The sequence below is a fragment of the Eublepharis macularius genome, chromosome 3, assembly GCF_028583425.1.
Source record: "Eublepharis macularius isolate TG4126 chromosome 3, MPM_Emac_v1.0, whole genome shotgun sequence".
NCBI lineage: Eukaryota > Metazoa > Chordata > Lepidosauria > Squamata > Eublepharidae > Eublepharis > Eublepharis macularius.
The window spans coordinates 164,273,412-164,295,218 of NC_072792.1; the positions used below are offsets into that span (position 1 = coordinate 164,273,412).

At 44.2% G+C, this 21,807-nt stretch overlaps 1 protein-coding gene across 1 annotated transcript in view; it reads left to right on the forward strand.

The window, feature by feature from the left end:
* TRPC6 (transient receptor potential cation channel subfamily C member 6) overlaps positions 1-21,807 on the forward strand; it is a 110,929-nt gene that overhangs the window by 61,645 nt on the left and 27,477 nt on the right. The window contains exon 2 of the mRNA XM_054973969.1: positions 16,516-17,290. Coding sequence (XP_054829944.1) covers positions 16,516-17,290 — 775 coding nt within the window. The remainder of the gene's footprint in view (positions 1-16,515; positions 17,291-21,807) is intronic.

Consider the following 21,807-nt stretch of genomic DNA (forward strand, 5'->3'; position numbering starts at 1 on the left):
GAAGTAAGCGTCTTTTAAATCCAGTTTCGTAAAGATCTTACCTTGAGCCACGACGTTGAGTAGATCTTTGATGAGCGGGATGGAGTAGGCGTTGCTGGAGGAGACGGCGTTGAGTCCCCGAAAGTCGGTGCACAGTCTTAAGCCCCCATCCTTCTTTTTGACGAAGAGCACCGGCGCTGCATGGGGGCTGTTAGCAGGGCGGATGAATCCCCTTTGAAGATTGAGATCGATGAATTTGCGGAGCTCTTCTCTTTTGTTGGGGCTCATGGGATAAAGACGGCCCTTGGGCAGCAAGGCGCCCGGTATGATTTCTACTGCACAGTCCGTCCTCCTGTGAGGAGGTAAAGCATTAGCTACTTCCTCGGTGAAGGCTTGAGTGTATGCTCTGTATTGCTTGGGTATTTGATTGATTTCTTCTTGGGTGAGGAGAGCAGATTCACTTATAGTTGGGTCCTTGCCCCAGTTTTGATCCCAACGGTGATTTTTACATGATTCATGGGTGAATGTAATGCTTCCCTCTGCCCAGTTGATATAGGGGTTATGATCGCATAATCACCGGCTTCCCAGGATCAGGGGGTATTTTTCTGTGGCACTAATGACGAATGATCTCACCTCCCAATGATGTCCCATGCCAGTTATGATCGGTGTGGTTTCGGTAGTGACTGGATTCATGTTGGTGCCATCCATTTGCTCGAAAATTACCGGTATTTCCAAATCTTTTACTGGAAGCACTAGTCCATTAACTAAAGCTGGTGCGATAATGTCTCTGGAACAGCCCGAATCAATTAGAGCTTGTACACGGATATGCATTTTTCTGTCCGGATTCACTAACGTTACTGGTATGAAGAGTATGGACCCATGGGGTCGGTTTAGAACCGGGACCCCCGAAGGTTTGATCTGCCGTTTGGGCCCCTTTACGACAGATCCATTTCGTTTCCCGATGCGGGGCTCTCTGGACTCTCTCCCCCTATTAGGGCAGTCGGATCGGCCTCCATAACTTCCTCCAATTCTAACCCTCTCTCGGGAAGATTTCTCCTCGTCGCTCCCCTACCTCTTGGAGCGGTTCTTGGAGCTGGAGTTGGGCGCGCTGGCGCTGGGTAGGCTGCGGGGGCTGGGCGTCTTAGTTGGAGCAGAGGTCTTTGCACAGGCCGATATGGGCATTGTGCCGCAAAATGACCACTTTGGCCACACTGCAAACATAGCCCTTGTTGCCATCTAGCATCTCTTGCTCCACGAGTAGCGTATCCAGCCCCCCGGCTTCCCCTGAGGGGAGTGGAGGACCGTCTTTGGCCCGAAGGTTGTTGGTGTTGTTCCACTAAACGAACTTCTAGTAAACGATTTTCAACTTCGCAGGTCAATTGTATCCACCCTAACAGCGTAGGAGGGTTATCTTGCATGAGAGCTCGGTCCAGCAGTTTAGGATTCAACCCTTGTTTGTATAAAATAATCTTGGTCGACTCCTCGCACCTTGGGCATTTGGCAGCGAGCTGTCGGAATTTTGTAGCATAGTCTCTAGCCGACATGCTGCCTTGCCTAACTGCTTGCAATTCCGTTCTGGCCCTGGTTTCTTCTAGGGGGTCTTCATACTGGGCTCAGATCGCATCCACTAGCCCTTGGAGTGTATCTAATTCGGGGGCCCCCACGTTATACAATCCCACATACCAATCGGCAGCTTTACCTTGGAGACGTGATCCCAGGTGCTCTATTTGACTGGCCTCACTCCCGAAAAGATGTCCCCATCGGTTGAAAAATTGCACCACTTGCACAAGGAAAAATCCCAGTTTGGAAGGGTCTCCATCAAACGTAGCGTCCAGTTTGACCCATCCCATGGGAAGATCTTGTCTAGGAGCTGGTGCCGGCATTGGGTAGGCGTCCAGCGGAGCGAGTTGTAAAGGAGGCTGTCGCGGCGTTGGCGGTAGCTGTGGCGGAGGATGCTGAGGGTAGGGTTGAGGTTGGTGCGGCAGAGGCGCTCCCGGAATCGGCTGGGGAATCCCCGGCGCCCCCGGGATCGGCTGGGGGATTGGCTGGGGTCCTCTTGGAGCCGGATGTACTGGTGTTGGCCGAGAAGGTGTCGGACGCTCCCTCGGTGGGCCCCCAGGTGCTGGCTGAAGAGGAGTGGGGGTTGGCCGCAACGGAGGTGGGTGAGGAGAGATGGGTTGAAGGGGAACCGTATCCCCTCGCGGCCCCGGCGTTGGAAGAGGCCTGTCCGCTCCTGGGATGACCGGTGGTGTGGTTCCTCTCGGAAGACTTGGGGGCTGACTCGCTTGAGTTGTGGGTGGTGGGACGACCGGGGAAGATGGCTCTAGCGGTCGTCCTGGTTCTCCCCCACCTCCTCCATTCCCATTGCCCGTCGGAATTGTAGGGCGATCGGGACGAGGGTCTTCTGGGCATGGCTCTCCACCTCCCCCACCGGTGCCGACATCTCCTGGTACAAACGATTGATCGGGGCAAGGATCATCTGGGCAGGGTCCTTCCCCGGTGACCGAGTCCTCGTCTCCCGTCTCTGGTGGCTGCTGCGGCCACAGCTGATTTTGCAGGTTAGCCAAACTTTGGCTGATGTCAGGTAGACCAGTTGGTGGAACTTGACTTCTGTCTCCCGCCACTAGCACGGACAGCAGGTGGACGGCATTCGCCAAACTTTCTTCCATGCTTAAGAGTCTGTTTTCCAACAGCTGTACTCTATCCGTAGTTTCCTCCTCCCGTAATTCCGTGGACCCCACATCTCTCATCGTCTGTGAAGTTGGTATAGCTTCGGGCAGCGGTCCTGTGGTTAACGTCTGCTGCCACAGCAAGGGTGTTTCTAACCCTTGTTCCTCTTGAGATCTCGCCGCTAACACTCCTTTCGTCAGACCAGTGATTGCCGAGATCCCTGAGTCAATGGCAATCGTCCGGCTCTGAAGCTGCACCCATTGGTGCTCGCTTACATCTTGTTGCCCCGACCACGGGGTGACTTCCGCATAATCCCAACTCAGGGCGCCACGGCGGGACGTTTCCCATTCCGTTTGTTCGGTCGTCCTGTTCCAAAACAGCCACGGTCGGCCACCGGTTTGCTCGGGTATGGATTCCAGACTGCGCCGGCTATCCAACTGTAGCTGTGTAAACATTGCGCTAGCCCTCCGCTCTCTCGTTTCCCTTGGCCTTGCACCCCACTGCGTCGGGGTGGGCAAGTTGAAGAGTGGCACGGCTGTGGCTCTAGGCTGCGTATCTGCGTTGCTGGGAGCGAGGGTATAAATCGTTGTAACCGAGGAGCTGTCTCCCCGCGGTACAGGTTCAAGGGATTCCAAACCTTGAGAGCCGGGAGAGGCATACGGGTCAAACAAAGGATCCCTGACTGGGACAGCTTTGGAGTCCGTCTGATCCGGCTTAGGCATTGGAAAAGTGATTGGTAACAAAATGTCAGAATCGTGGCTAGATAATAACCTTACTCCAGACTGCCTTCTGCAATTAGACAATAGTCCATTGTTTCCAAAAAGCATTTAATGAAGAAAAAGATCATTATAGTCCACAGGCCTGAATGCAATATTCAGGTTGGTACATATGCATTGTTACCAATGACTAGCAAAGCATGAGGTACAAAGTAACAGATCACAGAAGGCCCAACCTCCCCCCATAGTTCTCAAAACATTCCCTTTGAAGTCAGGATAGTGAAAGTTCCCAAGGCCGGTTCTTGGTGGAACGTCGGTAGCCAAAACAATCCTCTTCTGTGAGATAGCTGCCTGGGAACCTTGGCACCTGGGGAGAAAGCACTTAAACACTGAAAGGATTAAAGATGGAGTCGGTTAGGCGAAGCAGCACAACAACACAGCATTCTGAACCTGACAGCTGTGGGAGCTAGATAAGCTCCTTGTAAATAAAGATGTGTTTCTGGGAACCAAGATCAAGATAATCCAAACTATGGTATTCCCCGTTGCCATGTATGGCGATGAAGAAAGCTGACAGGAAGAAAATTGATTCATTTGAAAGGTAGTGCTGGAGGAGAGTTTTTCGGGTACCGTGGACAGCCAAAAAGACAAATAAGTGGGTACTAGATCAAATCAAGCCTGAATTCTCTCTAGAGGCCAAATGACAAAACTGAGGCTATCGTGCTTTGGTCACATTATGAGAAGACAGGATTCTCTGGAAAACATAATTCTAGGAAAAGTGGAAGGCAGTAGGAAAAGAGGAATACTTAAAATGGATGGCTTGACTCAATAAAAGAAGCGACGTCCTCCAGTTTAGAAGATCTGAGGAAGTCTGTTAATGATAGGACATTTTGGAGGTCTTTCATTCATAGGGTCGCCATAGGTCGGAGGCAACTTGACGACACATAACATGCACATACATACACATAACATACACATAATAAAGCCACAAACATACATAAAAGAATAACACATACTGTAAGAGGTTCATAGCATTGCTAATAGTGGCGAAATTGTTTTTAAAAACTAGATCAATTGCTTCTTTGTTGAGCAAGCCAAGGCACAAAATTCAACAGGAAGTATATATGTTAGCAGAGTGCATAGTAAGAAGAGGTTTTACTCTGAAACCTGAGTAAAGGACAGTGCTTGTACCTCCTCTTCTTATAGTGTAAAATACAGAAATGTCTCCGTTTTTAAAGTAATTATGATAGATCTGAAACAAGAAGGAGTATTCCTGTCCAGACTCCCAAACAACAGCTTTATTTGTGTGAATTAAAATTTATAACAGGCAAGAAGGCTTAGCAATTGTAGCCCATTTGGGGCCTGCCTTTGGCTTCCAGTACAAAACTGGGTGACCATTAAGGAAACTTCCATTACTCCTTGATTGTGATGAAGGAAGCTTTACACTCAAAAGCTTATATCCTGGTGGTCTTTAAGGTGTTACTGGACTCAAATCTTGCTCTACTGCAAACCAACCTTAAAACAAAGGACATCTGGAACATTTGTTAAGGCAAACAGCAAAATATAAAAATACTAAATTTGTTAATTCCATGAGAATTTAGACTTCAGCAAGGTGTAGAAAACGGGGAGGTTCAAATTGTCACCCCCTGGGCTCTTTTAAAACAATTTATAAGTAACCGAATGAATATTCAGGTATGTATTAGAAAATGGCAAAAGGAAGGGCTTACCAGCTTGATGGATGTTTTGTGCAGTAATTAACGACTGTTAATTAAATAGCAGCTGAAGTAAAAGGCTCCTGGATGACATATCTCTTGGTTTATTTAATTTCAGCAATCGTTATCTCAACCAGAGATCTGTTACAACTCACCTCTCTAGAGATTTGATGGAATTTTAATTAATACAGCACCTGCACAGACCTTGATTTCCTGGTTGTATCCATTGTTATGAAAATGTAACCCTCAAAAGATGTAGAGAGCTCTGCAGCTGCTTGGGATGCAGGCATTCTGCCCCCCAAGAAATAGAAAAGCGTACATTCAGAGCCCCATGTTACTAGTGTGTGTTAACATTAAAGAAGTTTTGTTTAAAAGAATGTCCAAATTTTGCTTACCATATTAAGCACTCGACAGTGCAATTCTAAGCAGAGTTACTCCTGTCTAAGCCCATTGATTTCAGTGGGCCTAGACTGGAGTAACTCTGCTTAGGATTTTACTGCAAATGAATTAATTAGACCAGAGAAAAGCATTACTAAGTAGTATTCCCTTATTTCATATTTTAAAATTATATATATTAAATACAGGGGAATGGGTCCAGCCGACCTTTTCATTCATTCTTGATCAGTTCAGGGATTATTTACAATCCCTTTCCCACAGGACTTTTGTCCCTGCAGGACTCATTCCCACCATTTTTGGTAGCCAGAGGGGTCCTCCCATTCCCTTTTTACTAATGGAACTGCTGGTTGTATCCCACTAAGAGTTCGTTAAGAGCCTTTCTGCTGGGATGACATTTAACATCTAATACATGTCTGTAACGGTAACTGTGAAAATCAGGTCTGATAATTCATTTCTACATTTCATGTTACTGCACGTTTTCAATGTATTGTGCTATTTTGACAAAGTGAATATTAAGTATTTCTGGGTTTATGTTTGTATTCCTAAATGTTTCAATATAATATAATTTTATTAATAAAGAGAACCACAGAAATTAATTCCGTAATGGTACTCGGCAATAAGTTTTATTTTGAGCACGTTTATTAGGTTTCAGCAGTAGGGTTGTGGGCATGGAAAGAGGATAAAAATGTCCTGGCTTGACAAGTTAATGAGATACTGCCCTGAATTCAATCAACAGCATTATAAAGGCAGAATTATTTAGCTATCCTCAATTAGCCCAGACAAGCCCGATCTCATCAGATCTTGGAAGTTAAGCAGGGTTGGCTTTGGTTAGAAATTGGATGGGAGACCTCCAGTAAAGACCCAGGGTGCTATGCAGAGGCAGGCATTGGCAAACCACCTCTGTTAGTCTCTTGCCTTGAAAACTGTAGCAGGGGTTGTCATAAGTTAGCTAGGACTTGACAACACTCTCCTTCACCACCACCACCTCAAGTAGTTGTTTTTCATGCATATCGGGACAAATAATATGCCGCTACATACTAATACAGCTACCAATCTAGAATCATAATCTTTACAGTGGCAACATGGTTCTGTAAAATCTGGGGTCTTTTGATTATGAAGAGAGTCTGTCGCAGGTAAAAGGTGCAAGAGATCAGTGAAAGTCAGAAAGGTTATTTTCCTCAATATGGTGACATGGGGCTTGCATGTATGTAGATAAACTGGAGCAAGCATCTGGTATGTTATTGTAAGTGCTACAGTGATCATATATTATTAAACCCTGTAAAAATAGAAGGAAAACTTAGATGTTCAAAGTTTCAAAAGAGAGATTTATTTATTATGATTTTACTTTCTTTTTGGCATGTGTTTGTCAAGGCTGCCTTGCTGTTTATTCTGCATGCTGATTTTATAAGCTAGATTGAGTCGTTGATTTGGTGCAACATTATTGTGTATTGTAGTGGCTTTCCTAAGAGAGCTGTGAAATATAATGTGGGGGAAAAAAGTTTGCCAAAAAGATTCTTAATATACAAAACAAACAGCAAACAAATCTACAAAACCAGTCAAAGTCCAGGGAATCTCCCCCCCCCCCACACACACATGCCATTCTCTCTCCGGGAACAAACACTTTGCTCCATCTTCTTGATCTCTCTGGTTTTTCAGTCCTATTTGGACCCTGCTTACCATGTCACTTTCTTTCAGTTCAGGCACTCCATATGCTCACATTGCTCATTTTTTCCCCACAATTTAACAAGCGACATTTCAAGGAATTCTGGGTCTGCAGAATTGGCGACATTCATTGTGGTAACTGGTTGGTAGTTGCTGTTAATGTGTGTTCAAAATGTATCTGTTTGCTAAGATTACATATGCCCCAGGATCATGGGTAGAATTGCCAGGTCTCCCTGGCCACTGGCAGGAGATTGGGAGTGCAGGGGTTCACCTTGTTAATCCCCACACATGTGCCTCTGTGCCTTCAAGAAGTGACATTATCATGGAGGGGGAGCATGCAAGCTTCGCACCCAAAGCCCATTCTTAAGAAATTGCCCTGGCGCAAAGCACATGCTCTCCCTCGCCCCCTATGGCAGTGTCACTTCCGGAAGTGGCAATGGAGCATGGAGGCGTGCGCACCTGCTTGTCTGGGCTGCCTGCCAGTGGTGGGTGATCATCGAGTGGCTTACCTCTGGTGATTGGTAGGCAGAGAGGCAAAACATCAGCAAGCATCTGGCAACCTTAATTTTGAGTAGATCATGCATAATTTAAAACCAGATACATTAAAATGACGAGAAGATCAAATTTCAGAGATTTTAAATGCTGCCCCATCACTTCTCCACTACAAATGTCCATTGCTTGCAATTACTACTGCAGTTCCCATCAGGGGAAAAAAGACAAGCAACGTAAAGTAAATGTGAGGGCTGGATCCATACAGCTTTTGTATCGATGAAAGAGGAAGAGGAAGTGGTCCTCTGACCACATATAAGGGCTGTGCTAAGAATCACGGGTCATCCTAACTCCTGCCACGCCTTGCTCCAGTGCTTGAAGTTGGGAGAAAAATATTAATATGAATGGAAAGTAGTAAACTAAGGAGGAAGGTTTTAGTTCCCCTTATTCATGCACTACCTAAAAATAGACACACATACTCCAACCGCTACATTAACCCCGTGAAAAAGGAAGAAAACCGTACAGCCCAATGTTATCCTGCTTCCTTGTGCTCACTCTTATCAGTGTGAAATTTAATTCCCAATGAAATGGGATTTTTTTTTCTTTTCACCTGTCTGAAATTAAGGGGAGATGATGCCTGTAATAAGGGAGGCGTGCGCCTCTAACCATTTCCTTGGATGGAAAACTGACAATAGTTCCTGGCTTCAGGGGTCAAAGGGGAGTCTGGATGGGAAGCGCCTCCTAGAGAGACAAGAGGGGAAAGCCTAGTATTAAGTCAAGTCTGCCTGGTTTATAAAGTTGTGTTGTGATTTTCTGTTACTGTCCGGTGCTGGAGTCTCTCAATCCTGATTGTCTAATTGCCCAGCTACACAACTCAGAAATAAAAAGAGTTACTAGTAGAAATGCGTTTCCCATTCCATTGGAAAAGGATTAAACAATCCAAGCAGTTATAATAACTATATGGCTTAGTATTTAGAGTACTGGAATGTAGAAGATCCAGGTATAAATCACTGCTTGTTGTGAAACATGATGGGTGACTTCGGGCAAATTGCTTTCTTTCAGCCTACCGTCCTGTGGCATTTTGCTTCCTTTATGAAATTTGTATTATATTTCCTTTTTAACCCAGTTGTTATCCATTGCTGCCCCCAACTTCATGTAAAGTGATGTGGGGGCGGCAGTTTCAAACATTATTTACATCATTTATTCATCTTGATTCACAGCAGTAGACACCTTACTAATTTCAGGCAATGGCCAGTTGCTACTTTGATCTAAAGAATGATTTGGGCCTGAAGGCAAGCTAGGTTAAGACTTGGCAATTTGATTCCACCGGGGCAAGTTTTGTTCAAGTATATCCAGATAGTTCTAGTAAATAAATTGTTCATAGGTAAGCACACGAGTGTTTACTGGTCTTACAACACAGTACCCCAGTGCTTTTCACCAAAGTTGCGTCACAATCTAAATCATATCTTTAGCAATATGTTACAAATACGCTTTTTATGAAGATCCTTTTCTTTATAGCATACATTTAAACCTGTTTTATTCTTTTGGAAGGAGATACTCCATTCGTATGACAACCTGTCTGTGACTGTATAGGGAACACTTAACGTTTTTCATTTCGTTTAACTGTACATTTATTAGATTTTTCAGAGCTAAATCTGGACTATTAACTACAGGGAGACGATGCCAATTCTCATTAGCCATAGAAATGAGTTTCTTCCCCTTCTTCTTTTTGATCCTTAAGAGGAGAATGAATTACTGTTGAATGGAAAGTTTGTGTCTGAACAGATATTCTTGATGATTTTAGACATGTATCTATTATGGTAAAAGTCTCTAGGAGGAAGGGGTGGCAATTTCAGAAGATTTCTTGGCGAGAATGAGGAAGAAAGGTAAAGAAGCTTTACAAGATAATCATAATTTTGGTTCTTTTCAGTTTTTCATCCAGCTCCATTTTGTTATCAATAAAGGGATAGGAGACTGAACCATCTAACATATGCAGGAAATCTTTTGCAGTTTGCTCCTGGTGGTCTCTGGATTGTCAGAATGCTAGGAGATGTTTATCTATTTAAACATTGTATCTACTCCTGACCCAGACCTGGTTAAGGCAGCTCACAACGATAAAACAAAACAAAACGTAAAATTAAAAAATCATAACACTAAAAACTGAATCAAACACTCCAAGTCAGTAATAATTAAAATCATACAAGTAAAACTATCATGAAAAACAAGCCAAAGCATAAAAGCACATAAAATGATAGAGCAATCTAAAAGGAGTTGTCCTTAGGCTAGGAGTAGACCATGAATCATCTTAAAAAGATGGAAATCCGTACTTAAAAAATACTTTGTCCTGGCACTTAAAGGAATGGAAAGTAGGTGCCTGGTGAGCCTGAAGGAGGAGAACATGCTTCCTTAGGCACGATGCTGCTTCCAAAAAAGCTCCGTCTCTGGTCTCTCTACCCTCTTACCTCTTCAGGTGAGAGCACAGGGAGCAGGAGGAGAGGAGACCTTGAGAAGAGAACTTACGCTGACCCTTGCTGGACATTCAAGAGTGGGGAGGGGGAATTTAAACATTGCTCAGTAAGGCCAGTTTTATTGAGTTTGGCTGTGCTTTAAGGGCACATACCAGGACTTTTTAAGCACCACATTTCAAAGGAATTAACTTTCTTCCTGACAGCTTTCTTCATTGTCCAACTTTCACATCCATCCATCCATAGTAATGGGAAATCCCATAGTGTGGATTAATTTGATCAGAGGCATGCCTTGCCTAATTTTTTTAAATCAGTTGATAGCCCTGATTAGATCCATGTTGTAGGGAGATTGGTATTTTAGGTGCACAACTCTCTTGCAGCACCTGGTTGCTCCCTCATCAACTGGCAAGCACGACCTCTCACATCTGCTGTCTCCCTGCCTCCTCCCCTATGCTGTATATGAATGTCTAGCCAGGAGAAGACCACCTGAGAGCAGGACCACAAGTGACGCCTGACACAGGTTGGACACTTGTCAGCTTCCCTCAAGTTTTGATGGGAAATGTAGGCATCCTGGTCTTGCAGCTTGACTCTCCGACTGCTGTCCAGTGGACTTTTCAACTGTCACTTGTCCAACAGTCCGCCAAGCTGCCTACATTTCCCATCAAAACTTGAGGGAAGCTGGCAAGTGTCCAACCTGTGTCAGGCGTCACTTGTGGTCCCGCTCTGAGTCTCCGCCCAGCCAGAGTGCCATCAGGTTCGTTTTCAGGGTTGGGCCCCCAGGAATTTCTTTAAATAAGACACGGGGACATTGTTGCATCTAGTTGAGGCCTTCAGCAGGTGCTGCAGCAATTGGGTAAAGCTTCTTTCGTTGTGTATTTTAGCAATTAACTCTAATTGAAAATACTTAAAAGGAGTAAAATAGCCTGGTAGAATTTAGCAAGAGGAACTCTGAACAAAGAAAGGAAAAAAAGAAAGTTAGATGGGAGCAAGCAGAAAAACTTCCTTCCATACCTATTTCCAACCAAAGTGGTAGAGAATCTGCCAAAAGTTCCTAGTTCAGTCCCCATCATCTCCAGTGAAATGGATCTCAGGATGTAGGTGATAACAACAACAACAACATTTGATTTATATACTGCCCTTCAGGACAACTTAACTTAGAGCAGTTTACAAAGTGTGTTTTATTATTATCCTCACAACAAATACCCTGTGAGGTAGGTGGGGCTGAGAGAGCACTGAGAGAGCTGTGACTAACCCAAGGTCACCCAGCTAGCTTCAAGCGGAGGAGTGGGGAATCGAACCTGGTTCTCCAGATTAGAGCCATGCCGCTCTTAACCACTACACCAAACTGTGAAAGACCTCTGCCTGAGACCCCGGAGAGCCACTGCTCATCTGAATAGATGATAGTGTCCTTGATGGACCAATGGTCTGATTCAGTAAAAGCAACAAGAAAATGACGGCTGCACTGAATTCTCCCACTGTACCAATTGTCTTGTTTTTGCCGGTTCAGTATAAGGCAGCTTCATGTATGTTCGCATACTTGCATTGTATATTGCAGTGGATTGAAGTCTAAGTCACTCTGGGACTTAGCTGAAAAGCCATGAATGAATGAGTGAATGAATGAATGAATCTGATACGTGAAATAAACTTGAGCTTTACAGATGTAAACCTTGCTGAAAGTGACAACTCTCAAGCCCACCCAGCCTAGGAACAAAATTTATTTCCTCTTCTAAGAATGTCAGGTGTTTTTTATATGTCCCTTGTTACATATAACATGAGTTTATGCTCCTGAGGAAGTGAAATGTCATAAAAACAGTTTTGTTGCTGTTTGTATCATTTTTATGTGAAAGCTTAAAAAAGAGAGACATTTTATATCAGTAAAAATGAATGCAGAACCAGCGAGCAGCAATGAGATGAGAAAAATTCTTTGCTTGAGTAAGCGATGCTTAATGTCGCTGGGGACGGCAAGACCCAGCTGCAAATTAGTTTTTGCCGGAGGTCAGGAACTTGCTATTCTCTTATTGGCAGATAATAATCATGTGGAACAAACTGGAAGCTATGCAGAGTAATGGCTGGGTTTGCCACGCTATTCTAATTGATGTAACAGCAGCTGGGCATATATTTAGTAAGTGAAGCTTTTCTTGCCAGGGCGATGTGATGGAAGAAGTGTCAAAGTGGATGGATTTTGTTGTTATTAGGTAACTAGTAACACCACATGAGTAAAATCCTGTGGTCTTTAAAAATGACAACTCTTATCAGTGATTGACAACTGGCAGCGCAGCGTGATGTCCTAGCATCCGCTTCCCAGATTCTATACATAAAGCCACACACTTTCAGTCTTTCTCCATAGCCATAACTGAGCGCTTTAAAGCAAAGTTGAGGTTCTTGGATGTTAAATTCTGAGTCAGTTGCTAGATGGTTCCCTGTTTACAGGAGTCCCCTGATGCGAGAATAAACAAATCAAATTAAAAGGCCTCTTACCACATGGTCAAGTACCTTAGTTGTTCAGACACCTAAGTTGTTCTATGTGCTCCTGCCATGTTAAAAATGTAACTTGTCTTCATATTTACTTGAGAGATTTGGAGAAAGAGTGAATTCTATCAGGCTTTGTTGGGGATTTTCTTTAACTCTTGAAAATGCTAGACAGTCTATCTAAATGCACTTCAGATTATTTTGAAGTGACCAACATTGTTCAACTTAATCATTTTTCTTCTACAAAGGATTTTTTGTAGTGTGCCCTGGGGGAGGGGGAAAGGTGTTTGAAAAATCTGTCTTGCCAGAGCACTTCACACTGCAAATGTTGTGGTACTGGAAAGATTTAAAGAGAGGTTGTAAGTAGGTGGAGCAGGACATTCTTCAGCAGTCTGAGCCTGTGAGCTGCTTGGGAATTCTGAGAACATTGAGTGAATGTCATCACAAAACATCTGCCCAGGGGAGGGAGAAGCCAGCTGCAAAATGGCTGTCATGGGGGCTAGGATCAATCACAAAATATTGGGACGTTCCAAAAGATTCATCAAGCTGTGAGAGAGACAGCTATAGATGCTCCCTACAGACCCAAAATGATGCCTCTAGGTCTCATCTGAAGTACCTGTTTAATTCTTCTCTTTGGTGAAGACATGGTCACCAAGATTCTCACTATGTGAAGCAAGCTGGAGTTAAGAGTTTCAGAGGTTTCTCCTGACCAACTTAATCTCTCTCCTAGCTCATTTTGAGCGTGTAGCCTTCTGTCTCCACTGTTTATGGTTGAAGGCCAGCAGCAAGGCCTTCTCCGTTGTGGTAGTTTTACTTTGTCCTTTACTCAGAGGACAAATTGTCTTCAGTTCATAATTTACAAGGGCAAGATACATCTAATTAGCCTCCCTGCTGGTCTCCTGCCAGTGGAGGGGGGAGCATATGGTCCATCTGCCTCCCCATGCTTGAGGAGTTAGAGGTTCACCAACCCACGCCTCCACCCTTTTCTTCCCTTGTGTATGGTGGGCAAGGACAGGGGGAAGGGTGCACCACCTCGAATGTTGAAATTCATGTTGGTACTGAGTTGTATTTTCTTGGTTTTATTTGTTGTAATTTATCTATGATTCTAATCCACCCTGAGCCTGCTTGTGGGGAGGGCGGGCTAAAAATCCAATCAATCAAGATTCGAGTCCAGAAATGCCTGAAAGACCAACAAGATTTCCAGGGTATAAGCTTTCAAGAGTCAAAGCTTCCTTCATCAGATAGTATTTGCTGTGCTGCAGTGCTCTGTACCTAGAGATCAACTTACCAGGGCAGTAACACTCAAATGGGTTTAACTTGACATCCCCGACCTAAGATAACTCTGATGAATTAGAAGATACTTTAATTAGATGCTCTTTAGCCTGGGTCTAGAGAATGCATCTGGCACAGACTATCAGAGTGAGTCAGTGCAGAGGAAGCCCAGAACACCAGATACAAGCATTAAATGAGTAGTCCAGATGCATTAGTAAATCCCGATAATCACAAAATCGGGAAGTTTAGTCAAAGTTGCCTACCTGACAAATTAACTACTGGTTCTTGTTAAAGCTGAATCAAACTTTGATGTATTTCATTTTTTTAATTGAAATTTTTTTGTCAAATGTCTAACCAATTGCTCAATAATCAGAAGTGTTTCTGTCATTTTCATCCAATTTCTTGATGCTCAGGAAGAGTTATGCAAAAGACCCCAGGTGCTGGTTTACATAGTTTCAGGGAACCATGCAGACCACTATGCACAGCTCAAAAAGTCCCTGTGAAGTGGGTTCAAGAGACCTGTTCAAATTGTCTGACCAAGCCCAGGAACCCACTAAACTGAAGCTAAGAGCCAAGCTACAAGTGATGGATGACACTTGCCTGGCAAGTGAACAGACTCACGTGTATTCCTCCCTGTTCGCTTGCGCTGCACTTGATTAAGTGGAGCGCAAGTGAATGGCAAGTGAACAGGGAGGAATACACATGAGTCTGTTCACTTGCCAGGCAAGTGTCATTTGTCACTTGTAGCTTGGCTCTAAGAGCCAAACTACAAGTGACGTCTTACACAGGTTGGACACTAGTCGGCTTCCCTCAAGTTTTGATGGGAAATGTAGGCATCCTGGTCTTGCAGCTGTAATGGAGAGCCAAGCTGTAAAACCTGGGCGCCTACATTTCCCATCAAAACTTGAGGGAAGCTGACAAGTGTCCAACCTGTGTAAGGCGTCACTTGTAGCTTGGCTCTAAGACAGCTTTTATCCCAACCCATTTAACTAGTAATAGCCCCACAGAGCTCCTCTCCCAGCTCTCTCTTCAGTCATAAGAGAGTATATAAAGGGACAGTTCCTTGGAGTTTGGTTAGAGAGTTATCTCTCTTTTTGCCATCTCCTGAGAGCTACTGGAACATTGCATTGTAGTCCTGGAGCTAGGTCAAAATTCCCCTGAGCCTGAAAAGCCAGCCTTCAGGAGGTTTTACATGCTTTCTTTTAGCATTCAAGACGTGGACCAGTAAATAGAAAAAGGGCATTTGAAAACACAGAAAGATTGAGCCATTTTTGACAATAGTAGAAGCAAAAGTGAGTGCAAAAAGGGGGCTGTTGGCTAAACTCTGGTTCTCAGACAAAGAACAATATGGTCAAGAAACATTGTAAAATGGTAAGATTGTGTAGAATAAAAGACCACTCAAACCATCAACGGTTTTTGTTCGCGTTGTTTTCTAGATCTGTAATCCTACTCCTGGTGGTAGTGGTGAAAAAAGCGCTATCAAATTGCAGCCGATCTATGGCAGCCTCATGTGGCTTTCAAGGCAAGAGAGGAACAGAAGTGGTTTGTCATTGCCGGCCTCTGCGTAGCAACCTTAGACTTTCTGGGTGGTCTCCCCTCCAAGTTCTAACCAGGACTGACCCTGCTCAGGGTAATCCTAGTCCTACTGCACTGAGTATTGGAGGTCTTTGCTTTCTGACTGAATTGCTTTTCAAATTTTGTAGTATGCCTTGAGTCTCAGTGAGAAAGGTGGGTTGTAATAAATAAACAATGAATAAACGTCAGCAACATGCATAGAATCCAACATAATTAGAAAATAATTACATTTTGGCAAGCAGGGCAATAAAAGAAATGTCTAATAGTACCTTCTAGACTAACAATATTGATTTCTTTAAAGTCCCCCTAGATTTTGTTTTATTTTGCTCCAATAATAGACTAACAACAACTAACCCAATGCAGTTGATAAGCAGGTCTATAGGGTCAATAGATCATTACTGTTTCTCATATGAGAGTAGTAGATATAGGATACTGGCATGGGAGAAACAATCTTGCATTTATTTAGTGATATGCAACATTTATTTTATAGACTACATGTCAGCAAAAAAAAAAAAATCCCTTTCCTAAACGGCTTTCCAGTTTTGCTGAGTTCAGAAAATAATGTGGGGGTTCATTGACAAAAGCTACAAAAGCAAAAATGGAAGAGCTGGCTGTGTTTTTAAAAATAATGGATAATCTGAAACAGTTCAGAGCAGGAGATTCAATGTAAGGTATCCCGTAGGCTGTTTTTACACGCATGCTTAAGCCTCCAGAAGATCGCACGGAACTCACGGCACGAAGTGTCTTCCTAGCACGATTTCTGGCACGATCCCCTTTAATGGCGAGATGATGTCAGAAATCATGCCATTTAACGGGATCATGCCGGGAAATAGTGCTAGGAAGACGCTTCATGCCATGAGTTTCGCGCGATCTTCCGGAGGCTTTGGGCATGTGAAAATGGCCTATGTTGGATCTTGCCATCTTTATTACACTCCGGTATCAGTCGCAGGCCCCTATAAGATTATAACCAACAATGACTAATTTTATTTTGTTAGCCTGTAATAAATTGCAAGGAGCTGACTGACAGGAAATATCATTTAGTATCGCTTAAGGCTCAAACACACATTTTTTAAAAAACATCAAAACATTACCAATTTCTCTCTTTCTGTACAGTAGAGGCGTTGAGAACAGACATGCCCTCCGACAACAGACTGTCATTCGGGAAAAAGGGCGGAGGCTTGCCAATCGAGGCCCAGCATATATGTTTAATGACCGCTCGACCAGTCTTTCTATAGAAGAGGAACGTTTTTTGGAAGCAGCAGAATATGGAAATATTCCCGTTATCCGTAAAATGCTGGAAGAATGCATTTCGCTGAACGTGAACTGTGTGGACTACATGGGGCAAAATGCACTGCAGCTGGCTGTAGCGAACGAGCACCTGGAGATCACTGAACTTTTGCTTAGGAAGGAGAACCTGTCACGTGTCGGGGATGCTCTGCTTTTGGCCATCAGCAAAGGATACGTCCGAATAGTGGAAGCCATCTTGAGCCATCCTGCATTTGCTGAAGGCAAGAGGCTCGCCACGAGTCCCAGCCAGTCGGAGCTACAGCACGACGACTTCTATGCCTACGACGAGGACGGGACCCGCTTCTCTCACGACGTTACCCCCATCATCCTGGCCTCTCACTGCCACGAGTACGAAATCGTCCACACCCTCCTGAGGAAAGGAGCTCGTATCGAAAGGCCTCACGACTACTTCTGCAAATGTAGCGAATGCAATCAGAAACAGAAACACGATTCTTTCAGCCATTCCAGGTCCAGGATCAATGCCTACAAAGGCTTGGCAAGCCCGGCTTACCTGTCCTTGTCCAGTGAAGATCCAGTCATGACTGCCTTAGAACTCAGCAATGAGCTAGCTGTGCTCGCTAACATTGAAAAAGAATTCAAGGTAAGAGGTCATTCAGCAGCCGGGAATGACGGGAGTGAGGTGTTCACCCTTGCAGAAGAATGAAGTGGTAGAAGGGACCACATTGCTTCAGGCAGCTGCTGGTGGTTTCCAGCTTTTAATGTTCCTTTTCATGAATGGTGAGCCGCTTGGTGTAATGGTTAGACTAGGATGGAGGGACCCTGGTTGGAGTCCACACTCTGCCATGGAAGCTCACGGGGGGGGGGGACTTAGGGCCAGTTGCTCTCTCTCAGCATAACTTGTCTCATAAGGTTGCTGTGAGGATGAAATGGAAGATGGAAGAATGATGTTGTAAGTGCTTCGGTACCCATCGGGGAGAAAAGCAGAGTATAAATACTTGAATAAATAAAAACAAAATCTAGGGAGTTTCCCTGTTGCAAAACATGCCCACATAAATTAGTTATGCCTTGTTTCAGAAAGATCTCATCTCTGTGCTCAGCTTTATGCTTGTTTTACCAAATCTTCTGCCCCCGTAGCCTATTGTATCTCTTTCCCTGATTCTCCTAACAGCAGTCTTCTTTCTTCCATTTCTTCCATACAGCAATCCTGTGAGGTAGGTTAGGCTGAGAGAGATCACCCAGCAAGCTTCCATGGCAGATTTTAACCTGGGCCTTCTAGGTCCTCGTTAAACACCAGCGGCTACACCACGCTGCCTCTCAAAAGGTAAAAAGGAGCAGGTAGAAGGTCAGGTGAAAGACCTCCACCTGAGGCTCCAGTAGGATTGCCAGTCCCCCTCAACCTCCCCACGGGGGGCTTGGGGCTTGGCACTCACCTTTCCGGGGGGGGGGGGGGGAGGTTGCGCGTGCTCCCGCAAGCATGATGATGTCACTTCTGGGAAGTGACATCATCACACGGCGCCTCCCCCCCTGGAGCACGCCTACACTTTGCAGGGGCTCCCGTGCTCCGCAGCCGCCCCAATTCAGGCCAAACTGGGCCGATCCAAGCGGCTGCTGCGCACAGGAGCGCACAGCGCTGCAGGGGAGCACACACAGAAGGTGCACACCCCCCCCACCAGCCAGGTAAGTGGGGGTGGGGTGTGATGGGTGGGGGCGGGGGGGGGTGTATGGTATTCCTAGGCTCTGGAGAGCCACTGCTGTTCTGAGTAGACACTACTGACCTTAATGGACCAGTGCTCTGATTCAGGTGTTCATGTGTTCAAAGAGCATAACAGAGAGAACAGTCCTTTCTCTGTGCTTGTACCCTTTTTCTATTGGCCTGGACTTTTTTTAACATTCATGCGAACCAGGCCTAAATTATGGTCTGTCTATATCACCATCCCTCTGTCCATCAAAAGGCTTCTAGAAGCCCACCAGGAGAGCATGAAGGTAAAAGCTTTTCCCTGATTGTTTGCCCTCCAGCATCACATTTCTTTAGGTAGCTGGAGGGCTGCCTCCTCTTCTATGGCTCTGTCTTCAGAGGTGAGGTGGGTGGCAATCAGAGACAGGGCTTTTTCAGGAATGGCCCCTCTCGTGTGGAAGGCCTTAGAACTTACCTTGCATCTACATTGCTTTCTTTTAGGCACCAGCATGAAACATTTCTGTTCACCCCGGCTTTTAATTAGGGGATTGATTTTTTTTAGAACAGTATTTTAGTCTTTAAACTATTATTTCAAGCTGTCAGTGGTCTGTTTTTATGTTCTGTGTTTTTGTGCTGAGATGGCTTTTAATTAATATCCTTTAAAAAATTTTTTTTAATTATTTTCTAAGCTGCCTCGGGTAGGTTCCTGGAGAGTAGCATAAAAATTTCTAAATATTAAATAACCGAATGCCAGTGCTGGGCCTCATGCAAGCGTAGAGTGGATACTGCTGTGGCCCAGGCAAAGTCCCAGCCTGACCTGAAAACCTTTATAGTCCTTCATGGTGAGTCTGGTTGGATAGACAAAGTTACTCCGTAGCTTAAGAACAGCTCATATCCCTGGAAGATTTCAGAACTGGAGCTTTAATAGCTCTCCTCACAGAACAGCAATGCGTAGAATTATGATTCCTGGTCGTAGCAGCAGCAGCTCCTGATGGCCCCAAGCACCTCTTGCAAAGAGCGTGGAAATCACTTATCAGACAGAAAGTGCCTCCACCTCCTATTGGCCACAGTCAAGTGCCAATGTTGCCAACTCTGAGATGGGAAATTCATGGGAGATTTGGGGTATGGAGCCTGAGGAGGAGGGCATGAGGAGGGGGAGGTATAATGTTATAATGCTCACCCTCCAAAGCAGCCATTTCTTCCAAAGGTACTGATCTATGAAGTCTGGAGATCAGCTGTAATTCTGGGAGATCTCCAGACACCACCTAGACGTTGGCAACCATTGTCTAGTATTGATTTGTTATTGTGACATCATTTTATGTTTAAAAGTGGCCATTTGTGTTTAGTAACAGTAAATCAGGGAAAGAAAGAGAGTTCAGTGAATGCCAGTGAGAGTTTTTTTTTAAAAAAAGTGTTGCTTTAAAAATCTGCAAGGCCTCGGAGAAACATACCACATTTGATGATGACGATGAATTATTTTACTTAATAACTATTGTGAATGTATATTGCATGTATGTTGTGACCTGGACAGCCCTGGCTAGCCTGATCTCATTAGATCTCAGAAGCTAACCAGGTCAGTCCTGGTAAGTACTTCAGTGGGATCCCACCACGGAAGTGCTGGCATGCTCTTCAGAGGCAGGCATTGGCAGACCTCATTTGAAATCCCTTGCCTTGAAAGCCCTATGCTCAATAGTTGTGTGCCCTTTGTTTCCCTCCCCAGTTTCAGAAGGGATTAAATGTCCTCACACTCTCATTTGGGATGGGAGGGAATGGAGAGGCAAGGATAATAGTGTCGAGCAGGTGCGCTTATAAATTCCTAAGCTACAGTGTTGGATGAAAGAATATTCTAACTTCGGAGAATTAGGAGCAGGAAGACGAATTAGGTTTCCAGTGAGATCTTTAATGTGGAACACAGACATGCACAGAACTTAAATTCGGGGACAGCCAAAAAGTGGCAGACTAACAAGGCATCTTGTAATTAAATAGGAATTCAGTGGGGTCTTTAATCTTTAACAACATTTAACAGCATAAGCTTTTGTGAGTCAGCGCTCACTTCCTCGGAGTGTCCTTCCAAAGTAGTTATATTATAATTCAGACAAGAGAAAATAGCGAGTCGGAGTAGGTGACATTATAAGAAGAGGCCCATTTAAAACAATCAAGAGTCATCAGTCAATTCAGAGTGGTAGAGAATCACCCTCAACTGTTGATAGGTAGGCAAGGTAGGATTAATATATCCTCTTTATTTATTGTGTTGTGTTACTTCATTTATACCCTGTCTTTCTCCCCAATAGGATCCAAACTTACATCATTCTCAGAATTGGTATTCAGATTTAGTAGGGCAATACGGAGACCATATAGGTAGAGTTGAATTCATTCTTGTAACAAATTGACAGTACGATCCTATGAAGAGTTGTTCCAGTCTAAGGCCATTGTTCTGCATGTGTGTAGATTTGAGTAACTCTGCATTGGATTGCACTCTTTTTGTGAGCCAGATCCCACTTCATCAGATGCATTTACCTCTCTGGACAAAGCACAAAGTCTCTTTTCTCATGAGCCACTGATATATACCTTTGGGCCTTACATGTGCTGCTTGTGCTAGTTTCAGATGTTCATAATAGGAACAGACTACTGAAGAGAAATCAGATTCACATTCTTACCAATGAAGGTTTTCTGTTAGTACTGCCAACTGATTTGAGCAAACATAAATTAAACCTCATTTATTTAAAAAAAGCAAAACAAATTGAGCTTCTTGTTGCTATGATGTGAAGTAAACATACAGTAAACTGTTTTATGGGCTTTGCAGGCAGAATGCAAGACTGGTAACTCGCTAGGAAGCAAAAACATGCCCCTCTGTGGGCTATGATCTTTATCTTGGGGCTGCTTCATGTTCAACATTTTTTCTTTATGGAGATCCAAGTAGAAACAGACAAGTATGCAGTCATTTGTGTTGCTGTTTACCAAGAAATGCCCCTGTCATTACAGCCCTCAAAATCCAATTTCTTCAGCTACAAAATGTGTGCCTATGGCACAGAGTAGCAGAAAGATGTGTGGTTTAAATCGCATGCTCTGGTAAAGGGCTGCAGTAAACAAGACACGACTGTTGTTTGTTTGTTATTGGCAATACTGGAGGACCTGTGGGTACCCACATTCTGCTTAAATGCTCTGTAAAAGATGTCGTAATACAGCCTTTTGTGAATTGTATAGCCTAGTAAGACACTCACAGCCTTCTGTGCTGTTCCCTATACCTAGAACAGTTTGAACTTTAAAGTGTTTATTTTGAACTAAGCAGTTATCCAATAATGAGAGGAACAGAGTTTAGTGCACTGGCTTCCTTGCTATGCTGCTGAAATTACACAGTTGTTTAAGATGCAGAGGAGTTAGCCATGTTAGTCTGTAGTAGCAAAATCAAAAAGAGTCCAGTAGCACCTTTAAGACTAATCAACTTTATTGTAGCATAAGCTTTCGAGAATCACAGTTCTCTT